We start from the raw sequence: 21,555 nt of genomic DNA, 5'->3' as shown, positions 1-21,555 counted from the left end.
AATATCTAAGCGCCTCAATGGACATTTGATGAAGAGAAGTAACAGCATTCTTGATTGATGAAAGAGATATAAGGCCTGGATATTCCTAATTCAAGATCCTTAGGCCAAATCCAATACATTCGGAGTAGAAGGAATCCCTAGGTCTGTCCTGACACCGGAACAGAAGATGGCCTGATAGGCAAACGTAAGAGTTTGGTATGATGGAAAGATATTACAGGCTTCAGCCTAGCCATTTTCAAAAGCCATTTATTAAAATATTATTTAGCAGTTGTGTGACACTTGGCTAATGCTTGGCAGTGAAAGATTTTTAAATAAACTGAAGATTTCATTTGTTCATTAGAAATCAAACACATCTAGTAGAATTTATTATCATAATATTTGGGGAAATTTTAAAGATTATTAATTACTTGAACTCTGAAATCACAGGGCTAAGTCATTTTATTAATCTTTACATTTTAAGAATCTCAGTGAAACTGCACCATTGTAGAGAAGCCATTCTGTCCTGAAAAAAAGGACATTTTAGACTTCTTGTAGATGCAGAGCTGAGGTGATGACTAACCAAATAAGATATTGACTAATGCTTCATCTAACTTTTATAAACAGAAGCTTTTTTTTTTTTTTTTTTTTTTTGGTTTTTCGAGACAGGGTTTCTCTGTATTGTTTTGGAGGCTATCCTGGAACTAGCTCTGTAGACCAGGCTGGCCTCGAACTCACAGAGATCCGCCTGCCTCTGCCTCCTGAGTGCTGGGATTAGGCGTGTGCCACCAACGCCCGGCATAAACAGAAGCTTTAATTACACTAGGAGCTAAAAGAAGTTTAGGCCAACCTGGAAGTTTTAATTAATATGAGCTCTTGATTATAAGCTAATTGTACAATGGGAAAAACATAAAAACAGAGGCACATGTAAACAATACATATTTGCATAGGTAAAATGAAGATCATTTCAAAGACAGTAATACTTGATCAGTTTTCCATTTTAGTCTAGGCTGTTGATTAGCACTTATTTTGTATTTTGCTAGCATTAGCAATCTAAAGTAGAAAACCATGGAGGGAAAAGACACAGAGCCTAAGCTCATTACAGAAAGACTTTGAACAGGCTGAACAGACTCCAAAATCTTGGTATTTCAATTAATTTTTTTCCTTTAGTTTAAATTGGACAGGATCAGAACTTTGAAAACCTTGTCATTAAAGAGGAAGGCGCAGACATCAGGTTTACTTTTTAATGTTATAAGTTAAAATTTATCTTAGAAACACAAAATAATAATTATTGTTATTTTACTACTTAAGAGCACATCCAATTTCATTAAGTGAGAAACTGATTTCTTATTAACTAAATCCATGTTACATAAACTATAACTGTCTATGTTAAATGCTAACACTGTAGTTTTATAGGAAGGTGGATGGATAAAGGCACAAGGGAAAGAACAGTATTCTCATTGAGTAAGAGCTCAGCTGCACAAAGATGTCCTATAATAGTTGTATCAAAGTCTAAAATGCCCAAAACACTTATGACTGTATGGGTCAAGACTCGAGGGAGAAAACGATGGATCCTTGTAAGGGCAAGTAATTTTAGCCGCTTTATTGTGCACAGACTTTCACTTTGGATTCGATCCTCGAGAAAGAACTTCCATGAGCCACAAAATTAGTTGCTAAAGAGAAATTTACTCTACAAGGAAGCTTAATTAAGATAAAGAAATAGGGTGGGAGGTTTAATGAAAACAAAGGAATAGAGTGGGAAGCCCCTAAGAGAGGAGACTTCACCTGGGATTTACCACTAAGTGTTCTTCATACAGCACCGAATACTACACGGGAATACACATCATCACCTGTAGTCATCACGGACACAAGCTTCATACAGCACCAAATACTACATGGGAATACACATCATCACCTGTAGTCATCATGGACACCAACTTCATACAGTACCGGCATACTACTTGGGAATACACATCATCACCAGTAGTCATCACAGACAACAGCTTCATACAGCACCAAATACTACATAGGAATACACATCATCACCAGTAGTCATTACTGGAACAAGCTTTCCATTGTCTGACTGCATGCTTCTGCTGGGCTGAAACAGCAGCAGCTGGACGCATTCTGGGGCAAACTTTTAAGCCTCATGAAGAAAGGCAGTCCATTGCCCAGTCCTCGGCAGTCATCCAGGTACACGTTCCAGCATGCACGACCACTCCCAGACACTGGCCAGATGTCAAGGTTGTGAAGAGTGTCCGCATGTCTCTATCTCAATTAAAACAACAAACCACTCTCGGTTCTCGATCCTGAGAACTGGCCAGGCTCTCAAAACAGAGAAGAGGAGTCATCTCCAATTCATGTCTTAGACTGTGCAGAGCCTTAACACAAGCCTCTCCATTTTAAAATTACTTTCCTAACAATCCTCCAGAAAGCCACTCCTAGCTATGAAGTTATGGGCAACTGACGATGGGGGGGGGGTCACTTTCCATCCAGAATATGGCCACTTGTATGTTGCTCAGGCTCCAGTCCATGACCACACACACTGGACAGAACTCAGTGGGTTATAAACAACAAAAACAAAACACACAGAAAATTAAAAGTCAGGTGTGCCGGGGGTATAAGGGCTAGATCCGTTTAAAACACGTCACTTATGTTCAGGAAATAGCCAATAATAAAAATACATTTTTCAAGGGTTTGATTGGGTTTTTAGTAACGAAACAATGAAAAGGTTGTCCACGAGGCTGGAATATGGGTGAACAGGTGAAAGCTTGTCATGAAAGCCTGAAGACCTCAAACCTTACCAAATGCGCGTGGAGGAGTGAATACTTACCTTTAGAGGAAGTTTAAAAACTGCTGACGTTAACAAGCAAACCAGGGCGAGCTTGCATCACAAAGAGAAAAACAGAAACACTACTTCATCCAGCTATTCATCCTCCGAACTAATCACTATAATGAAAAGAGCTCACACACTACAAGAGATAAATGCATAGTCGAGAACTTTGCTTCTCTAGTCCAGCCAGCTATAAAAAAGAATCAGCCTAGATGTCCCTCAGTTGATTTTCAGAAAATGGAGATGTGGCACATAAACACACTGGAATTTGAATCTGCAATGTAGAAGCCTGAAGTGAAACTTTCAGGCAAATGTATATAATTCAAGCCCACAAGGTCAAATTCTGCTTCTCGTATGTATGGATACTCTCTTTGAACTCGTACCCATCTGTTCCCAGACTCAACTGAATGTCCGTAGACACCATGGAGAAGACAGGTTCCAGGAGATTTGGGGGAAGGTGGCATGCTTCCAGTATAGTACAATGCATGTGACATGCAAACAAAGTGGTAAATACACTAGGACTTGAAAGGAAAACAACAACAAACAAACAAACAAACACAAGCACCTGAAAGAGAAGAGGAGCAAGTTGGATTATCAAAGTTTGGGACTGGATTAGCCTCAGCTACACAGTGGTGCAAGCCTGTAATCCCAAAGGAAGGTGATCTATGTGTCCAAAGCTAGCCTGGTCAACACAGCGAGCAAAAGGGCTACACAGGGAAACCTCTGTCGCCAAAAACAAGAGAGAAATGACAATATATTAAATACTAAGTATGAATTAAAATAAATTGAAAATCAAAGTAACTACAGGCACAAGCGTAATAAACATAAACGTCCGGCACACTTAAGTCACCCCAGGGTAGTCTGGTCACTATCACCACCCCGGCAGCACAAGGACTCACCTAAGAGAGCTTCACCAGGTCACAAGACTAGGGGACGCGGCTGTCTGCCAGGGGCACACTTCAAGACCACGTGGGCATAGGCACTGCTGGGCCACACTCGGCCAGGGAAAACTTCTCGTAGCTCCTAAGGAGCTGGTGTCCGCCACCGCCACCCGGGATTCCAAGAGCCCAAGGCGCACTCACCATTTCTGTTTCTCATGTGTCTAGATGTCGCCCAAAGATGCCTGCAGTCAGGAGAACACACAGTCGCCCAAACAAGTCCTCACAAGAATCCCCTTACCCTAAGCGAACCGGGAGGGGAGGGGGAGAAAAAAAAAAAGAAAACAAACAAACGTTTCCAGGAAGCGCACTATGAATATCCGTGCTCCTCATTGGACAGTTCATTCCTTTTAGTAATGCTGTTCCTGATTGACTCCGCCCTGTCAGCCTACAGGATCAAAACATTTGGGGAAAGTTCAAATGAAGTCGCCACGTAATGACAGTACACTTGAGAAGGCCAACTAATATGAATTCAAAGCCATTCAGGGCGACTCAAAATGAAACACGGAAGCCGGACAGGGTGGCAGGCATTTTTAATCACTCCGGTCCTGAGACGAAGGAGGAAGATCTCTAAACTGGAGGTTAGCCTAGACCAGACAACTAGTTCCAGGGCAGCCAGTACTACACAAAGAAATCGTGTCTCGAAATAATGAAAACAGACAAGCAAAATAAAAAACAAAAGCAACACAAAGACAAATTTTTAAAAGCAGCATATCATCCTAGCACTCTGGAATAAAGGAACTCTGTTTTGGGATTTCACTACATTGTAAAACAACGTGCTCTGAGATTTTGAGTGCATTTGCTTCCTACCTCGCATATTTACTATTCCCCATCTGCCTTTTCCACAACAGTAGCGCCTTAAGTTTGCTCGGTGCATTCCAATCTCTTTCTCCAAAGGAGAAACTAAACAACAGCAACCAAAACCACAGGACTTGAGGGTAGGAGCAGGTGCCACATAGGTTCAAGCGCAGGAACCACAGTCAGTGCTTCACAGAAATCCCCAAGGATTAGTGATGAAGCGAAATCCCATGACTTTCTCACATCTTATGTTTAAATGTATTCCTTTCCTGCCAAGAAAATTAAAACCCACCAATAAAGGAATACAGGTCCTACACAGATGCCTGAAATAGACATAAAAAGAATCACTTGAAGTTCGGAAACGGTTTTCTATCCCTTATCAACTTGACACATAAATTCATCAGTCTAAAAGCAATAACCTTAGCAGGACACGATGGTGCATACCTTTAATCCCAGCCCTTAGGAAGCAGAAACAGGCAGATCTCTGAGCTGGGACCTGCCTGGCCCACAGAGTGAGTTCCAGGACAGCCCCCAAAGGTACACAGAGAAACTCTGTCTTGAAAACCAAAAAAGAAAGAAAGAAAGAGAAAAACTTATCGTTTCCCATGGCCTTGAAGAAAGCCTCCATTCACTAGAGTAAATACTTCCAATTATCAGGATCACTCTGCTAAGACAGAACCTACAAGGCTCATTCTCAAGTGACAACAGAAAGACACAAATGCTTTAACACTGTGACCTCATCATGCCTGCTATTGCTTTCTGGGCCATGAAATAATTCCTTCAACACCATGACATTCACCAACCTAATAACGTCACTCACATGCACATTGGGGTTTATTTATTTCACTTCATGAGTATGGTTGTTTTTGTTGCATGTACATCCGTATACCTCATGTGTGCTTGGTGCCCTGGGTGGCCAGAAGACAGCGTTGTATTCCCTGAAACTGTAGTCTCCGACTGTTGTGAACCACCATACCGGTGCTGGTAAATGTCATGCTTAGCTTGATGCAAGCTATGTTACACAGCATGTTGTATTCTATTAGAGTAAGAGAAAACAGGTTAAGGCACATTTTCACCGGGATTCGTAAACCAACCTTTTCCCAGACCAAGATCCACAGAAACGACCATACTTTGAGCAGCAATGTGACAGTATGTAGTATTAAAAGAAGAAAAAAAGCCCCAAATCCCTAATGTCTCCCGTGGAAACTGATAGGTTATAAAATTCAGATGTCTCAGACGAAAGCCAGGCATGATACCAAACATCTACAGTTTCAGAAGTCAGGAAGCAGAAGGACTGCATTCCAGAAAAGCCTAGCCCATCCATTCACTTCCAGAATAACCTAAACTCCATGGTGAGACCCTATCTGTAATGCAGACCTCAGTGGGAACCTCCTTTCTAGCGTGACTCCCATATGGAAACAAGTGTCGGGGACTGATCCCCAGATTTGAGAAGTGTCTTAAAAGGAGCACATCACCTGGGCAGGTAGATTTCCATTTATTCAAGACAAACATGTTCTACAGAGTGAGTTTCAGAACAGCCAGTGCTACCCAAAGAAGCCCTGTCTTGATAAAACAAAAAAATAGTAAACAAGAGCAATAATAAAAATAGTAAAGCAGTTCAATTGGTCAATATTGTTAATAATTTCAAAGACACAAATATTCATTTTATTGATTCTTTGTATTGTTTTTGTTATTGTTGTGGTCTCTGTGTGGTTAATTTTCTTTTTTCTGTTCTTTCTTTCTTTCTTTCTTTCTTTCTTTTTTTTTTTTTTTTGAGACGTTTCTCTGTGTAACCACCCTGGCTGCCCTGGAACTCACTCTGTAGACCAGGCTGGTCTCGAACTCACAGAAATCCTCATACCTCTGCTTCCTGAGTGCTGGGATTAAAGGTGTGCTCCACCACCCTCCAGCTTGTCATTGTTTTTCTAAGGCCTTCAGGTCCATTATTGCTATTCATCTGAGATAGCTCAAATGTTTTGTTGTTTTGGTACTTAATTCTATAAACTATCTTTCTAGCACTGCCACCATTATGTCCCATGGATTTTTATGACTTGTGGATTATTTTGTTCAGTTGCCAGCACTAATTAATATATAATGTTTTTACTTTCATGTTTTTATTATTTGTTGAGAGTTACTTTATGATCCTATATGTCCCATGGGCTATTCAGAGGAATATATATATATATATATATATGTGTGTGTGTGTGTGTGTGTGTATTATATATGTATGTATATGTATTACATTCGAGTAGACTGTCCTGAAGACATACATTAGGTCCATTTTTTTTTTTTTTTGAGACAGGGTTTCTCTGTATTGTTTTGAAGGTTGTCCCGGAACTAGCTCCGTAGACCAGGCTGGCCTGGAAGTCACAGCGATCCGCCTCCCTCTGCCTCCCGAGTCCATTTGTTTTATGATGCTATTTAACTACAGTGTTTCTTTTTGTTCAGATCTTTCCCAGATTCTCATTGCAATGCAAACCAATTGAAATGCAACTCATTCAAAAAGTGAGCCTTTTAATCAATTAATGCTACCTCTCCTTCCTTCTATAGTCATCTCTTTAGTACCTGTCCTCGATTTCCTCTCTTCCTTTCACAGGAAGTGCATCTGTGATGATAAGGTTTAATGACACATTTTAGTAGATTGCGCCCTGGAGAAAGTATTTGTGCACTGGATCGCATACGTTGACTGTGATAGTTTACACTGATAGTTTGACTGTGGAAAACCTAGTCCTCTTGTGAATGTTAAGGTGCTGGAGGAGAGGTTTCTGAGCTACAGAAGCCACAGGAAGCTCCCCGGTTAACTTATTTGGTATCTGTCTCATCACCAAGAAATGTTCCTCTGTGACACTTCCTGTGCGGCATGGCGTGTGATCTTGAGTCCTGAGACTTTGTTTACCCTCGATATTGTAGGTTATCTTCTTGACCTTGGACAAAGTAAGGTCTCTGTCTCCTGAATCCTTTGTAGACTATTGTTTCCGGGTAATTCTATTTTATACATTCATTCAATAAGCGCATTCATCACAAATTCCTTCATTGACACATCGAGTCCTAGTTCTTCGTACTGTACTTTCACTGACCCGGGGTCCTTCCTGTTATGGTCATGGATTTTCTTTAGAGCACCGAATCTGGGATGTCCAGAGTCAACCTGTGGCATTATTTTATGTAGAGTAAACAGTAGGAGCCCACTGAGAGCACTAGAAAATCCCAGAGGGTGTTCCCTTTAAATGCAATTATCCCTCAGGTTTACTCTAAAGGGAACACCTGAGTTATGACTGGGTGTTGCTTTTATCAATCATTTTTATTTGCTTCCGTGAAGGGAAAGGACGTAGGTCCTGCTACTCATGAATAAGAAGGCGGGTCCAGCAGCTTTCTCCAATCAGGGACGCTGTTGCTTCCTGACTGGAGCTGTCAAATGAGGAACAAGAATGTTCTGGGGTTTCCGCCCCTGGCTCCATTTTTGAATCCCGTGTAGCTTTTGTGAGGTGTCTGACAGCTGGTTTCCCTCCGTGTCACCTATTCTGGCGGCAGGCCCCTCAGAGAGGACCCCTGCGTGCGTCCGAAGCGAGAAATGGTGAGTGCGCTCTGGCTCTGGGAGTCATGGGCGGCGGCCTTGGTACAGCCTGGCGCCGCCGATCGGACGGTCCCCTGGCGCTGTGCTGCAGCCCGAGGTGGAGTCTGACACCCGGCAGCCGGCAGTGGGGAGGCCCCTCCTGTACTGTCGCCGTAAGAGTGCTTCATCGCAGTCCCCAACCTGCCATGGGGAATCCGCGATGAACCTGCGCCTCTGCAGACAATGCCGAGCTGGCGGGTTGGTGACGCTGAGTCCGGGCTGAGCTGTGAAGGGACGTGGGGGGTGAGCGCTGGTGCCTGTCCGCCCCTGCACACTCGCCTTTGATCTGTTTCATTGTTGCCTGTGATCTCTTTGGGGTTGCATTGGTTTTGCTCTATGTCTCCAAGCCTAAGGGGTCTGTAAAGTGAGTTTATTTTTGTTTTGTTTTATTTTCCACTTTTCGGTTTTTCTGTCCTGGAGCTCCACGCGTAGCTGTGGATAACCTTGAACTTGTGATCCTCCTTCGTTCACATCCCAAGTTTTGGGGTTGCAAGGCATGAGTCGCCACACTTGCTTTGATGTGGTGCTGGGGAGGAAAGCGAGGGAGGGAGTGCCTCCCTATAGTAAGCAAACACTCTGCCAAGTGAGCCACACCCTCAACCCTGCTATACCATTTTTAAAGTGGCTCATTTTCTCCCCCAAATTCTGACGGGAAGATTCCACGGTCTGCTTAGGTTCCTGAGCGTCAGGTGTGTCATTGATGGCTTAGCATAACCCGCTTTTGTGGCAAACACTGAATGGGTACTAATTAGATTATTGGGGATTTTTTTTTCCGAGACAGCGTTTTACTATGTAGCTTTTGCTGATCTGGAACTTGCTGTGTGGACAAGGCTGTTCTTGCACTGACCAAGATCAGCCTGCCTCTGCCTCCCGGGTGCTAGAGTTAAAGGTGGATGCACAACACCCAGCCTTGGGATATAAAATGCCCAAGGATATTATCATGATTCTCCGAATTTTAGGGTGTCTATTGTAATGCCTCCTTTCCCATCTCTAATTTTTTAACGGGGGGGGGTCTTTTCTCTCCTTTAATTTGGCTAAGGGCTTATCAATCATGTCTCTCTTTTTAAACACCAACTCTTAATTCTGTCGATCCTATTTATTTATTTCTTTTTAGTTTGTTTTACATATGAGTGAGTTTTGCCAGCAAAAAAAGGGGGTTATGCAGCATGTTTGTCAGGTGGACAGAGTCAGAAGGAAGCACTAGGCACCCCCACCCCACAGTAAATGGAGTTGGGCTGGTTCTGACCCGCTGTGTTGGGCCTGAGAAATGAAGTCAGAGCCCGTGCAAAAGCAGCGCATGCTCTTCTGTGCCATCTCTCCACCTTGGTGGGGTTTTGTTGTTGTTTTCTTTCCACTTTTGTTTTATTAATTTCAGCCTTGACCTTTGATGCTTCTTCCATTTAGTGATTTGGAGTTTGGTTTCTTGTTTGCCAATACCTAAGGTCCCTTTTTACATTGTTCATCTGAGATCTGTTTTTTTTTTTTTTTTTGGAAAAATATATTTCATTTTGCTCAAGGGTGTGTGTGTGTGTAGAGAGAGAGAGAGAGAGAGAGAGAGAGAGAGAGAGAGAGAGAGAGAGAGAGAGAGAGAGAGAGAGAGAGAGAGCGCATATGCCAGGATGTTTGTGGAGGGCAGTAGAAAACTTGCTGGAGATGGGGAGGGGTCCTCACCTGTGGCGAGCAGGATGGGAGGGGACAAGTGAGCTTCTGCTACCTGGTAGGCTCACGTCTGAGCAGAAAAGAGCCCTGATCCCACACTTCCAACTTGCAGGCCTAAGGGACTCTACTGCCTGAGGACACGTCACAGGTCCAGAGTTTTCTTTGGGACATTAGGGGGACTCAAGGTATGAGTGTGAGGTAAATGGCATGGTGTGTGTGTGTGGGGGGGGGGTCGTCACAGTCTTAGACAAGAGTCCTTTGAGCCAGAGGTAGTGCAGAAAGATCCACTGTACTCTGTGACATGGTAGGAATTGGGTGGACCAGGGTAGACAGGGTACCATAATGTGGTTAATACTATTCTTAAGTCATTCTCCTTATCATTGAGACCCAGGGGCAACCCCCCAAACATCAGGAGGTATCAGAGGCAGTAGGAGGGAGGATCCCAGGCTCTGAGCTCCAACATTAGGGGCCCCTAGCGCTCTTCTAGGATGGGCAGCTCGTGATATGGAGGTTTTCCTGACCAGCACAGAGAACAGCAGCGTCAAATTAGGTCATTTTCAGTACGCTGTGCTCTGAGACCCCCAGAGTGAAGAATTAGGAGTGGGGAGAAGAAGTTCCTCTTGGCTGATTTTTGTGTTGTTGTTGTCTTTGTGATTTTGTTTGGTTCGGTTAGTTTTGTTTTGTTTTTTAGGACATGGTGTCACTGTGTATCTCTGGCTGCCCTGGAGCTCAGCTCTGTAGACCAGGCTGGCCTCGAGCTCAGAGATCCTCCTGCCCCTGCCTCCCAAGTGCTGAGATTAAAGGTGTGCACCACCACTGACCAGCCATTCTTGTATGATTTTGTTAACATAGGAAAATGAAGGGGAGGGGAAAAACATAGGAAAATTAGTTATAAATGTTCCTCTTAGTACTGTCTTCATTGTGTTTTCTCACATTGTGTCTTCATTTTCACTTAATTCCAGGAAGGACTCGATCACCTTTATTTCCTCAACGACACACTCATCACTCAATAGTGTGTTATTTAACCTCTCTAAGTTTGTAGACTTTCTGTAATTCCTCTTGCTATTGGCTTCGGTCTTACTGCATTGTGATCAGATAGAATACAAGACATCATTTCAGGCTCCCTCTATTTGTTGAAATTTGCTTTGTATCCTCACATTGAGACTTTCCATTAGTTGCTTAGAACTGTGTGTATTCTCTTGTGTTTGAGTGGAATATTCTTTGTGTGTTTACTTGGTTCCTTTGTTTTATGGTGTTGTTCATTCTGTTTGTTTATTGGCCTTTTGATACTCAGTCTCAATTACATAACTCCACCTGGCATGCTATGTAGACCAGCGTGGCCTAAAATTCATGGAGATCTACCTGCCTCTGCCTTCTGAGTGCTGGGATTAGAGGCATGCCCTACCACAGCTCACCTCATTGGGTGATTTAATTACAGATTTTTTTATCTAGTTCATTAGTTGACTGGTAAGTTGGGTATTGAAGTCATTGAGTATTACTACACTTGAATTAATCTGTGACTTTATATGTAGTTATGTGTGGCATTCTACTGGAGATACGACCAACCATCTTTTCAAGCCAGACAGGAAAGCAACAATAGACTAAAGTATGGTTACTACCAAAACTCAGCTTGTTGAACTAATGAGTTTTATTGGGGGTGATTACAGAAATATAAGTTAAGAGTTACTTACAGGGTCAGAAATGAATCAAAGACAGATGCATCACCAAGCCACCCTTAGCATGGGTGACAGCTCAAGAATGCTGGTCACCCAGAGAACCTTGCACAGCCTGTAGGCAGCTCAGCAGCTCAACTGGTTTGATCCTTTTCCAAGCAGGTTGGTTACTCTCTGCGTTTTCCAGGCTGCTCTGCTTGTAAAAAGAAACCAAAGTGAATCCATTTTGAATAGAACTTCCATTTTGACTAAAGGTCAAATAAAGTTTAACTTTCCAAGACATTCCTGGGTAACTGACATCCTGGTTAGCAAATTGAGGCATGAATGATGGGCAAGCTGCCCACCCACAGGAGTAAAACAACTACTGAGAAGAAATGTTCCTGGGAAAGCTCCTGATCCCTGAATGCTGATTGATTAAAAATGTACCTGTAACTTGGCACAGATATTTGTGGGTTTTGTGCTTAAAATCCCTGTAACATTCTGCTACAGGGTCACAGTTCAGCTCCCAAGTCTGTTCTGCTTCCCTGATTGGTCAATATCAGCTTGATTACAGTAAACACTAGTTTTCTGCATTAACTTGGTGTTTGAATTATGTTGCATCCAAGCAGACTCCATAACATGTTTGTCTGAGCCTCTCTAGGCAGCTCATCTTGTCTGAGAGACTTCTAGTTAGCTCACTTTGTCTGAAAATGTCTCTCTTTTTGAGACAGTGTCTCACTGTGTAGCTCTGACTGTCCTGAAACTCGTTATGTTGACTAGAATGGCCTCCATCCACCTGCTTCTGCCTCCCATCTGCTAGGATTAAAGACATGCACCACTATGTCTGACCATTAATAGCTCTTACTGTTAATGTCTTAATTCCTGCCAGGCAGTGGTGGCACCCACTTTTAATCCCAGCACTTGGGAATCAGAGACAAGCAGATCTTTGGGTTTGAGGCCAGCCTGATCTACATAATAGATCCAGGACAGCCAGGGCTACACAGAGAAACTATGTCTCAGGGGGAAAAAAAATCTTAGTTCCTACCTTACCGTCAAGGATGGATACCATCTTAGGGTAAAAGAATTTAAACTTGTCTTCCACACAGAGGATATAGCTGTTGTTTATGTGATAAAATAGACTCAAAACTAGTCAAAAGAGATAGTGTCATTTCATACTTGCTATAAGAATAATTCACCAAGAGGGAATTACAATACTAAACACACACACCAAACACAGGTACACCCAATTTTGTAAAAGACATCACTAGATTTAAAATTAGAAGTAATGAATGACTTCAGTAACCTGCTCTTATCAGCTGACTACTTCATCTAGACCAAACAACTAAACTAGGAAGCATTATATCGTAAATCAATGGATCTAGTAGACATGTACTAGAACAATCCAGCCAAACACTAAAGAATACACAATCTTCTCAGGATCCTATGGAACTTTTCCTCAAACTCAACCATATCAGGACACAAAGAGAATCTCTACAAATATAGAGAAATTATATTCTGTTTGACCAAACGGACTAAAGGTGATTGTTTTCAGCAATGGAACTACAAAAACATTACAGACTCATAGAAACAGAACAACATACCACTAAATAAACAAAGAACAAATGAAGAAAGAAAACTTTAATTTCCTAAATTTAAATGAAAGAAAAATAAAACCACAGTATAACCAAGTCTATGGGATAGAATGAAGGCAGTTTTAAGGGTAGTTGATAATACTGGTTGGCTATGTTAAAAAACAAAACTGTTACACCACAAATTGTTAAATTAATGACACACCCAAAGTCCTTGAAAAAAATAAGAAAAAAAGTCTTCACATTTTCCTCCCTTGGAGCCAGTCTTTCTTTTCCTTTCTCCTTTGAGACAAAATTTTGTGGCCCAGTCTGGCCTCAAACGAATGATCCCCCTGCTTTAGTCTCATGACTATCAAGATTGCAGGTATGCGTTGCCATGCTTGGCATAACCACCTCTAATTGTAGGCTTATTGGTAGCAAAGCTTAAAACTTAACAGGCACACTGAGAGTCTTTTTCTATGCTCATCACCTTTTCGCATCACAAGGCCTTACTCCCTGTGAGAAGTATGAGGTCACAGCAGTGTAGCCAGCATATGCAATGACAGAAGTGATAGGAACATTAGAGAGTGTCAGAAGGTACATGAATTTCAAGTGTGGAATCTGCAGACATGTTGGGAGGTTCCATCCCGCAGCGTCAGAACACAGCCCACTGAAAATGACCTACTTTGCTGCTGCTATCTTTAGTGCTATTAGTCTGAGGTCTTTCCCAGTCTCTCCCTTCAGTAATCTTCCTAAAACATCCAAACTGTGGAGTTGAACATGGTCGGCTCACCAATTACTGCTTGGGCTTTGAAAGGGAGGATTTAACTGTTCAGGGGTAGAGCATGAAGAGGATTCTGTAATTTTACTCACTGTATTTTGCTCACTGCGCATGTCCTTTTCCATTGTGCATCTGAGTTTAATCATATGCCTTACTAAGAAACAAAATGGTAAAAAGACTTTCCTTAGGTATTAATTTTGAGAACACAGTTTGCCTTATGTTACTTGTGCCCCAAAGTAGCTCGTAACTTTCAGGCCATTTTTCATTGTTACCAGATGTGTTTCGAAATGTAATTGGATAGATATAAGGGATTAATAAGGTGTTACCAGAGGGACTAACACATTGCCATGTTTTAAAGCATCAAACCTGAGAGTGGGTGTGGTCCAGGGTAATCAAAGAATACTCACAGGATGCTGGGTGCATTGTTCAGAGGGGCCAGGGTGCAAAACCCAAGTAACGTCTCAGGCTGCTTAGCTTGTCCTGCGCTTGCCTGCCTGCCTCACTGTTGTCCCAGTGCCTAGAAGTAACCTCATAGCAGTCACCGCTGCTTTCTCATCATGTCATGTCTAAAGCTGTAAGCTTGCTTCCGCTCTTCATTTACCTAAGTACTTCATTGTTTCCAAATGCAAGTTCCTTTACACTCCTGGGCCCAGGGCCCAGTTCTTAATGTAGATAGCAAAGTAATGGTCCCCATCTCAGTTCCAGACTGAGTCCTTGTTTTCCTCTGAACCTTTCTGAGCTGTGCCTCGTCTCTAAGTATTTCTTTCATCATTTTTGTCTTTAGAACATCTACCAAAACGATCCATTGAGATTTGCGTACTCTAGTATGCTGATTGCTGATTCTCCCTCTCTCTCTCTCTCTCTCTCTCTCTCTCTCTCTCTCTCTCTCTCTCTCTCTCTCTCTCTCTCTCTCTCTCTCTCTCCCTCCCTCCCTCTCTCTCTCTCTCTCTCTCTCTCCCCCCTCTCTCTCCCTCTCTGTCTCTCTGTCTCTCTCTCTGTCTCTCTCTTTCTCTGTGTGTGTGTGTCTGTCTGTCTGTCTTGCCTTAAGAAAAACAATTCTTCTACCTCTCACAAGAAAAAACAAAAAGTTGAACATGTCCAGAGAACCTGACCAGTTTTATCGCCTCTCTTCTTTGTGTCTGTTCCTGTCTGTGATAAACTACTCTGAGAAAAATGACTTAAGGCAGAAAAAGTTTATTTCGTCTCCTGGTTGAAGGTTTCAATAATAAATCGTGATGGAAACCTTAAAGCAGTAGTGTGGAACAGATCGTGAAATCACAGTCAAGAATAGAGTGATGAGTGGCTGTATGTTCCTCAGCCTCCTTCTTCCTCTCATGTAATGCTGCGCACAAGTCAAAAAATGATTTCTTTGGGTTTACTTCTAGAGAAAACATTGAAGAGGACTACCAGAACCTCAGGAGAAATCTGGGGTACTTTATACTCGAGAGAGGAATTTACATCAAACATTTGGGGATGATGGGACAGCTGAGAACCTAGTAAATTATCCATTAATTCGTGTAATCACTTTAGTTTCTCATGTTAACCTTTATCTGTATAACCACTTAGAAGTGTCTTCAGAAGCATATGTCCTAGATGATTCTGCATCTGATCACCCTGGCAGTTAAAACCACCCATCCTAATATGTGCACTGTTTTAGGAGCCCGTTACCTTTGAGGATGTGGCTGTGAACTTCACCCTAGGAGAGTGGGCTTTGTTGGACTCTTACCAAAAGGAGCTCTACAGAGATGTGATGAAGGAGACCTTTATGAACCTGCTCTCCATAGGTAAACACTATGCTTCCTTAGCTTATTCGTAGACAGTTGTTTCCTGCTTATGTGTATAGTGATTTGGGGTTTGAAATATTGAAAGGGAACATGTGGTGAATTTAATGTGTCTGGTCTCATAAGATTTAGAATATAATAAATTTTTATAATGGTGACTGTGTCATAATGATTTCTTTGGATTTACTTCTAGAGAAAACACAAGAAGAAAACATTGAAGAGGACTACCAGAATCTCAGGAGAAATCTGGGGTAATTTATACTCGAGAGAGAAATTTACATCAAACATTTGGGAATGATAGGACAGCTGAGAACCTAGTAAATTATCTAACTATATAGAAGTATAAATTAATTCTAAGATATGTTTATAAAACTCCATTGGATGCAGCCATTCAGAATTTGAACATCCTGTCTCTGTAATTTCTGAATGTCATCAAAATGTGATGCTACATTTATCTATGTAAGAAAATTTTCAGCGGTCCATTACATAAAAAGCCATCTCATTCTAGCTGGGCGTTGGTGGTGCATGCCTTTAATCCCAGCACTTGGGAGGCAGAGGCAGGCGGATCTCTGTAAGTTCAAGGCCAGCCTGGTCTACAGAGAGAGTTCCAGGACAGCCTCCAAAACAATACAGAGAAACCCTGTCTTGAAAATAAAAAAAAAAAAGTCACCTCATTCTCAGAAGTATTTGATGTATATTTTTATGGTGTTTTCCTTAGAGCTTTATATATAAGACCTGTTTTGTTGTTATCTCGGTTTTATAATTATTTGGTTTTTTTTAATGTATGCTTTGTTTGCATGTATGTTTGTATACCACATTCATGTAGTACTTTTGGAGGCCAGAAGAGGGCAGAAGATTCCCCATCCCCTGGGATTGTAGTTAACAGACAGTGGTGAACCACCATGTGGTGGAGTTGCTGGGAATCAAACATATTTTGATTTAGTCCTCTTTAACTTATGAGTCACCTCACTAACCTCAGGATAGCTGTTTTTAATTTCCTTTTTATTGCCAAGATAAACACCAGGACAAAAGACAACGTTAGATAACAAGGGCTTATTCTGGGTCCTGTCCTGTCTATATCACAGTCCCTTATCATGGATGTTGAGGCAGGAACCCATGCTGGTCAGGGACCTGAAGCCTGGTACCGTAACAGGGATTATAGAAGAACACTATTTACTGGGTTGCTCCTTAAGATTTACTCAGCTTCATTTCTTAGAGAACTCAGGCCCATGTGCTCATAGGTGGTACCCACAGTAGGCTAGGCCCTCACACATCAATTATTACTCAAGAAAATACCCCCACAGACTTGCCTATAGGCAAATCTAATGGAACCATTTTCTCAATTGAGACTCCCTCTTCTCAAATGACTGTAGCTTGTGTCAAGTTGGAAAAAAAAAAAAACCTAAGCAGCACAACTGACTCCTTGTCATCATGACATACAGATTCGCCATGATCACACAGTACCTTTTCCTTTCTTAATTGCCCTCATGATCTCATGGTAATATTGTAATATAAATCAGAGCATAACTTTAGGAATCCCATTTTTTTTTTCCAAGACAGGGTTTCTCTGTATTGTTTTGGAGCCTCGCCTAGAGCTCACTCTGTAGACCAGGCTGTCCTCGAACTCACAGAGATCCTCCTGCCTCTGCCTCACAAGTGCTGAGATTAAAGGTATGCACCACCAACACCCAGCAGTGACCTCTCCTGGCCTTCCACCGTACCCTGCCTCAGCTTCTCTCCATGACCCCTTCATTCCCGTAGTTCTTGTGATGCCTAAGTCAATACCACCTGACAGAATCTTACACACTACAATCTTTTGCTGACTGAAATCTCTGACGATTTCACCTCAATGCTGGTTGTTTATCTAGCTGATTCTTCAGCCCCAGCCGACCAGAAAGCATAGTCTCTTAAACACACTATCTCTTAAACCACCGGGTTAGAGTCTTTGGGGTTCTCTTAAGCATCCCTTTGCGAGTTTGCTTGGATGTTATAGCATGGGAGCACAGCTACCTCATATACCCTTAGCATAAGACCGGCTTTCCTCTATTCGGGGAAGGTCATCCTCTTTGACAAAGCACACAGCTTTAGCAGGGATACTCTTGGAGATGTGAGGGTGAAAGGGGACACCCCCTCACCAGCCACATCAACCAAATCAAACCTGGTTATCAAGGGGGTGATGTGAGTTGCAGCCAGGTCACCCTCAGACTTCCTTTAGAAACTTAACAAGGCAGGCTTTCATTGTCTGCATTGCTCATTGTTATAGTCTAAGCTGCCAAAACAGATCATTAAACTTTGAGCACTCTCTGGCCTTTCCGGTTGAAAGTTCTAATCTAAGCTCCAACACAGTCCTTCCAAAAATAATATGGTCAGATCTGAACAGCAATACCTGATGGACGTGGTACCAATTTCTCTTTTAGTTTGCTTTATAGTCCTGTGGTAAATACCATGACCAAAAGCATCTTGGGAAGGCAAGGGTTTATTTTGGCTATCTATCAATGTCAATGTCTATCTATCATCAAGGGAAGCCAGGCCAAGAGCATAAGCTTGGCAGGTACCTGGAAGCAGAGACCATGGAGGAGCACGGCTTACTGGGTGCTTGCTAGCTTTTATACAACCCAGGCCCACTTGCCCAGCGGAGGCACCAATCACAGTAAGCTAGGCCCTCCCAAATAACTTATTAGTCAAGAAAGCACCCCTATAGTGTTACCTACAGGCCAATCTGATGGAGCCATTGTCTCATTTGAAGTTCCAGCTTCTCAGGTGGCTCTATCTTGTGTCATGTTGATAAAAATCTAACAGCACATGTTATATATTTCAAATGGCTAAGTGGAGTCATATTTCCTAATGTCATGTGATTGTTATTTTATACGAACACCAGGACCTTGGCTGAAAATTCTCTCCTTTTATGTTCATAAGTCATTTTAGTTTATGTGTATGCTTGGTTTCATGTGAGTGTATGCCACACGTGCATGAGAAGGATTTATAGAGCCAGATGAGGGCTATAGGTTCCTTCAAGCTGAAACCATATGCCACTGTGAACCCACCCACAGGGATGCTGGACTTTGGTCTTCTGGAAGAGGAAGAAGTGCAAACAGTGTGGAAAAACACTTAGATATTTGTCATGCTTTCAAAAACTTCTCTCCATATTCTCCATCCACAGCCCAGATTCTGCTCTGTAACTATAACTCTAGTGGACCACTGAAGTCAGTCACCAACAATTTCTTTGCCTGATAAAAGATATACCAGCACTAATAGCTTCTCATGCACCAAAGTATTCATTATTTATTGGAAACACCTTTTATACACTCAAGAGTTCACACTGAGCCAGGCGTTGGTGGCGCACGCCTTTAATCCCAGCACTTGGGAGGCAGAGGCAGGCGGATCTCTGTGAGTTCGAGGCCAGCCTGGTCTACAAAGTGAGTTCCAGGACAGCCTCCAAAGCCACAGAGAAACCCTGTCTCGAAAAACCAAAAAAAAAAAAAAAAAAAAAAAATAGAGTTCACACTGCAGAGCAATCTTACTAATGTAAACATTATGAAAATGCCTTCACTATTTCCAATTCCAGTAATGTTCTTCTTGTCTTTTTTTTTTTTCCAGAACTCAGGTGGTTGAGAAAGATGGTGAATATGAACATGAGAATCAGTGTGAAGAAACCCAGCAACAGATTCCAGCACATATTGTTAATGAGGACATGCTTCCTGCTGTAACATTATATGAAAGCAGTTTGTGTGTAAGAAACGTCATTGATAATTTACCCTCAGATGTTCATCTCAGTGATCAAACTAAAGAGAAACTACCTGAGTGTAAGGAACCTGTGGAGAATGCTTTTAAACATGAGAAATGTTGGGAAGACGTGGGTCATTCTGGGTCATTTCAGGTACATGAAAGTTCTAGAGAGCAATCCTATGAAAGTCAATGCACTCCAGCTTGTGGGAGTCTCCATTATGATCAGCATCAGGAGAGAACTTACACTGGAAATAAGCACAATGAGAATGCCTTTACAAACTCTACCAATGGACAGACAGATGAAAGAGTCTATGCTGAAGTAAAACCATTCGTGTGTAAACAGTGTGGAGAAGCCTTTGTTAATTCAAATCACCTTATCAGTCATGAGCGAATTCATATTGTAGAGAAGTGTTATATTTGCAAACAGTGTGGAAAAACATTTAGATATTTGTCATGCTTTCAAAAACATGAAAGAATTCACAGTGGAGAGCCTTATGCCTGTGAGCAATGTGGGAAAGGATTTATTCAGTTGAAAAACCTTCTCATGCACCAAAGAGTTCACACTGGAGAGAATTCTTATGAATGTAAACATTGTGAAAAAGTCTTCACTATTTCCAATGCTGATCACGTTCATGAAAAAAATCACTGTGGAGAGAAGCCTTATTCATGTAAGCATTGTGGAAAAGCTTTCACTAGTCCCGATGATTATAATAGTTGTGAAAGGATTCACACTGGAGAGAATCCCTTTGTATGTAAAAAATGTGGGAAAGCATTCAAACGTTTGGGTCATTTTATGAATCACGAAAGAATTCACACTGGAGAGAAGCCGTATGCATGTAAACATTGTGGAAAATCCTTCACCAGTTCCAGTGACCGTAATAGTCATGAAAGAATACATACTGGAGAGAAACCCTTTGTATGTAAAACATGTGGGAAAGCATTCAGTCGCTCTGATTATCTAATCAGCCATAGAAGGATACACACTGGAGAGAAGCCTTATGCATGTAAGTATTGTGGAAAGCCCTTTGCCACTTCCAGTGACAGAAACAGCCATGAAAGAATTCATACCGGTAAGAGGTCCTTTCTATGTAAAAAGTGTGGGAAAGTATTCATTCTTTCTGGTGATCTAATCAAGCATGAAAGAATTCACACTGGAGAGAAGCCTTATGCATGCAAACATTGTGGAAAAGCCTTCACCACTTCAAGTGCCCGTAACAGTCATGAAAGAATTCATACTGGAGAGAAGCCTTATACGTGTAAACATTGCACAAAAACTTTTGCCACTTCCAGTACCCGTAACAGTCATGAAAAAACTCACACTGCAGAGAAGCATTTTGCATGTGACCCTTGTGGAAAAACCTTCAACAGTCAGAGTTCCTATTACACTCATAAAAAAATTCATTCTATGAAAGAGAAACTTTACATATGTAAACACTGTGGGAAAGAATTCACCTATTGTGGAAATTTCCTCAAGCACGAAAGAATTCATGCTATAGAATCCTTGTCCATGTGAGCAATCTGTGACAACATCTGTGTCCTACATACCATCACAAACCCATACAAAGTTTCATAATGAAGAACTTGCTCAACTAGAAACAGCATGGCATTCTGTGTGGTCAACTTACCTTTATTGCGAGGTAGGAAAAAAAGCATTTAGATGACCATGAGATGGCTCAGTTAGTAGAAGTTCTTTTGGGCAGCCTGGTCTCAGTTTTAACCATGGAAGTCATGTGGTAAAAATAGGGAACCAATTCCCAAATGTTGTCTTCCGAGTCCCACATGCACACCATTGAATGTGTGTGTGTGTGTGTGTGTGTGTGTGTGTGTGCACAAATGAAGTAAATAAATGTAGCACTAAAGCAAAGTGTGAAGTGAAAAGAAACACACATGACCAGCAACATTGTAATATTAGCCCTAATATATAAGCAAAATCAGGATGAAATACGCTTTAATGCTGTCTGTTTATTACAGCAAAATAGGACATTTGAATACCACTTGGGACTTTTAAGGTGAACTTGTTGCAACCAAATGAAAATTTAATGAAAAATAAAATAAAACTATGTGACTTTCATTTGAAATAAAGCTTGTAAAACATTTTCATGTAGTTAAATATTACAAAGAGAATTTAAGTTTGTGTAGCATATTTTAAAAATAATATGAAAGAATACAATAAAATGTTAGCATTTTGATCTTTGGTCCATTTGTATACAAGACTTTTGTGTTTGCCTTTTTG

At 41.7% G+C, this 21,555-nt stretch overlaps 2 protein-coding genes across 3 annotated transcripts in view; one reads left to right on the top strand and one right to left on the bottom strand.

Moving 5' to 3' along the window:
- LOC101829824 (zinc finger protein 883) overlaps window positions 1-4,087 on the bottom strand; it is a 30,921-nt gene extending 26,834 nt beyond the window's left edge. The window contains exon 1 of one of the 2 annotated variants that reach the window (XM_040737930.1): window positions 3,892-4,087. Coding sequence is in view for 1 of the 2 variants with exons in the window: in XM_013121405.3 (XP_012976859.1) it covers window positions 3,892-3,894 (3 nt within the window). In the remaining variant the exon portion in view is untranslated. The remainder of the gene's footprint in view (window positions 1-3,891) is intronic. The other variant, XM_013121405.3, reaches the window with a different exon arrangement.
- A 3,885-nt stretch (window positions 4,088-7,972) lies between these two features.
- On the top strand, window positions 7,973-21,170 carry LOC101829551 (zinc finger protein 883). The gene is made up of 4 exons (XM_013121477.3): window positions 7,973-8,116; window positions 15,473-15,599; window positions 15,790-15,847; window positions 19,194-21,170. The coding sequence occupies exons 1-4, from the start codon at window positions 8,114-8,116 to the stop codon at window positions 20,833-20,835; spliced, it is 1,830 nt and encodes a 609-aa protein (XP_012976931.2). The 5' UTR covers window positions 7,973-8,113; the 3' UTR covers window positions 20,836-21,170.
- Window positions 21,171-21,555: the final 385 nt, after the last annotated feature.

Source organism: Mesocricetus auratus, unplaced genomic scaffold (genome assembly GCF_017639785.1).
Source record: "Mesocricetus auratus isolate SY011 unplaced genomic scaffold, BCM_Maur_2.0 Super-Scaffold_100676, whole genome shotgun sequence".
Classification (NCBI taxonomy): Eukaryota; Metazoa; Chordata; class Mammalia; order Rodentia; family Cricetidae; genus Mesocricetus; species Mesocricetus auratus.
Note: the sequence above shows the minus strand (reverse complement) of the source record. Positions and strands in the feature narration are given on the sequence as shown.

What these genes read in the sequence shown, in the direction of transcription:
- LOC101829551 (XM_013121477.3), top strand. An exon ending in TATGAACCTGCTCTCCATAG is followed by an intron (nt 15,600 to 15,789) that starts GTAAACACTATG and finishes ATTTACTTCTAG; the next exon opens with AGAAAACACAAGAAGAAAAC. An exon ending in AATCTCAGGAGAAATCTGGG is followed by an intron (nt 15,848 to 19,193) that starts GTAATTTATACT and finishes TTTTTTTTCCAG; the next exon opens with AACTCAGGTGGTTGAGAAAG.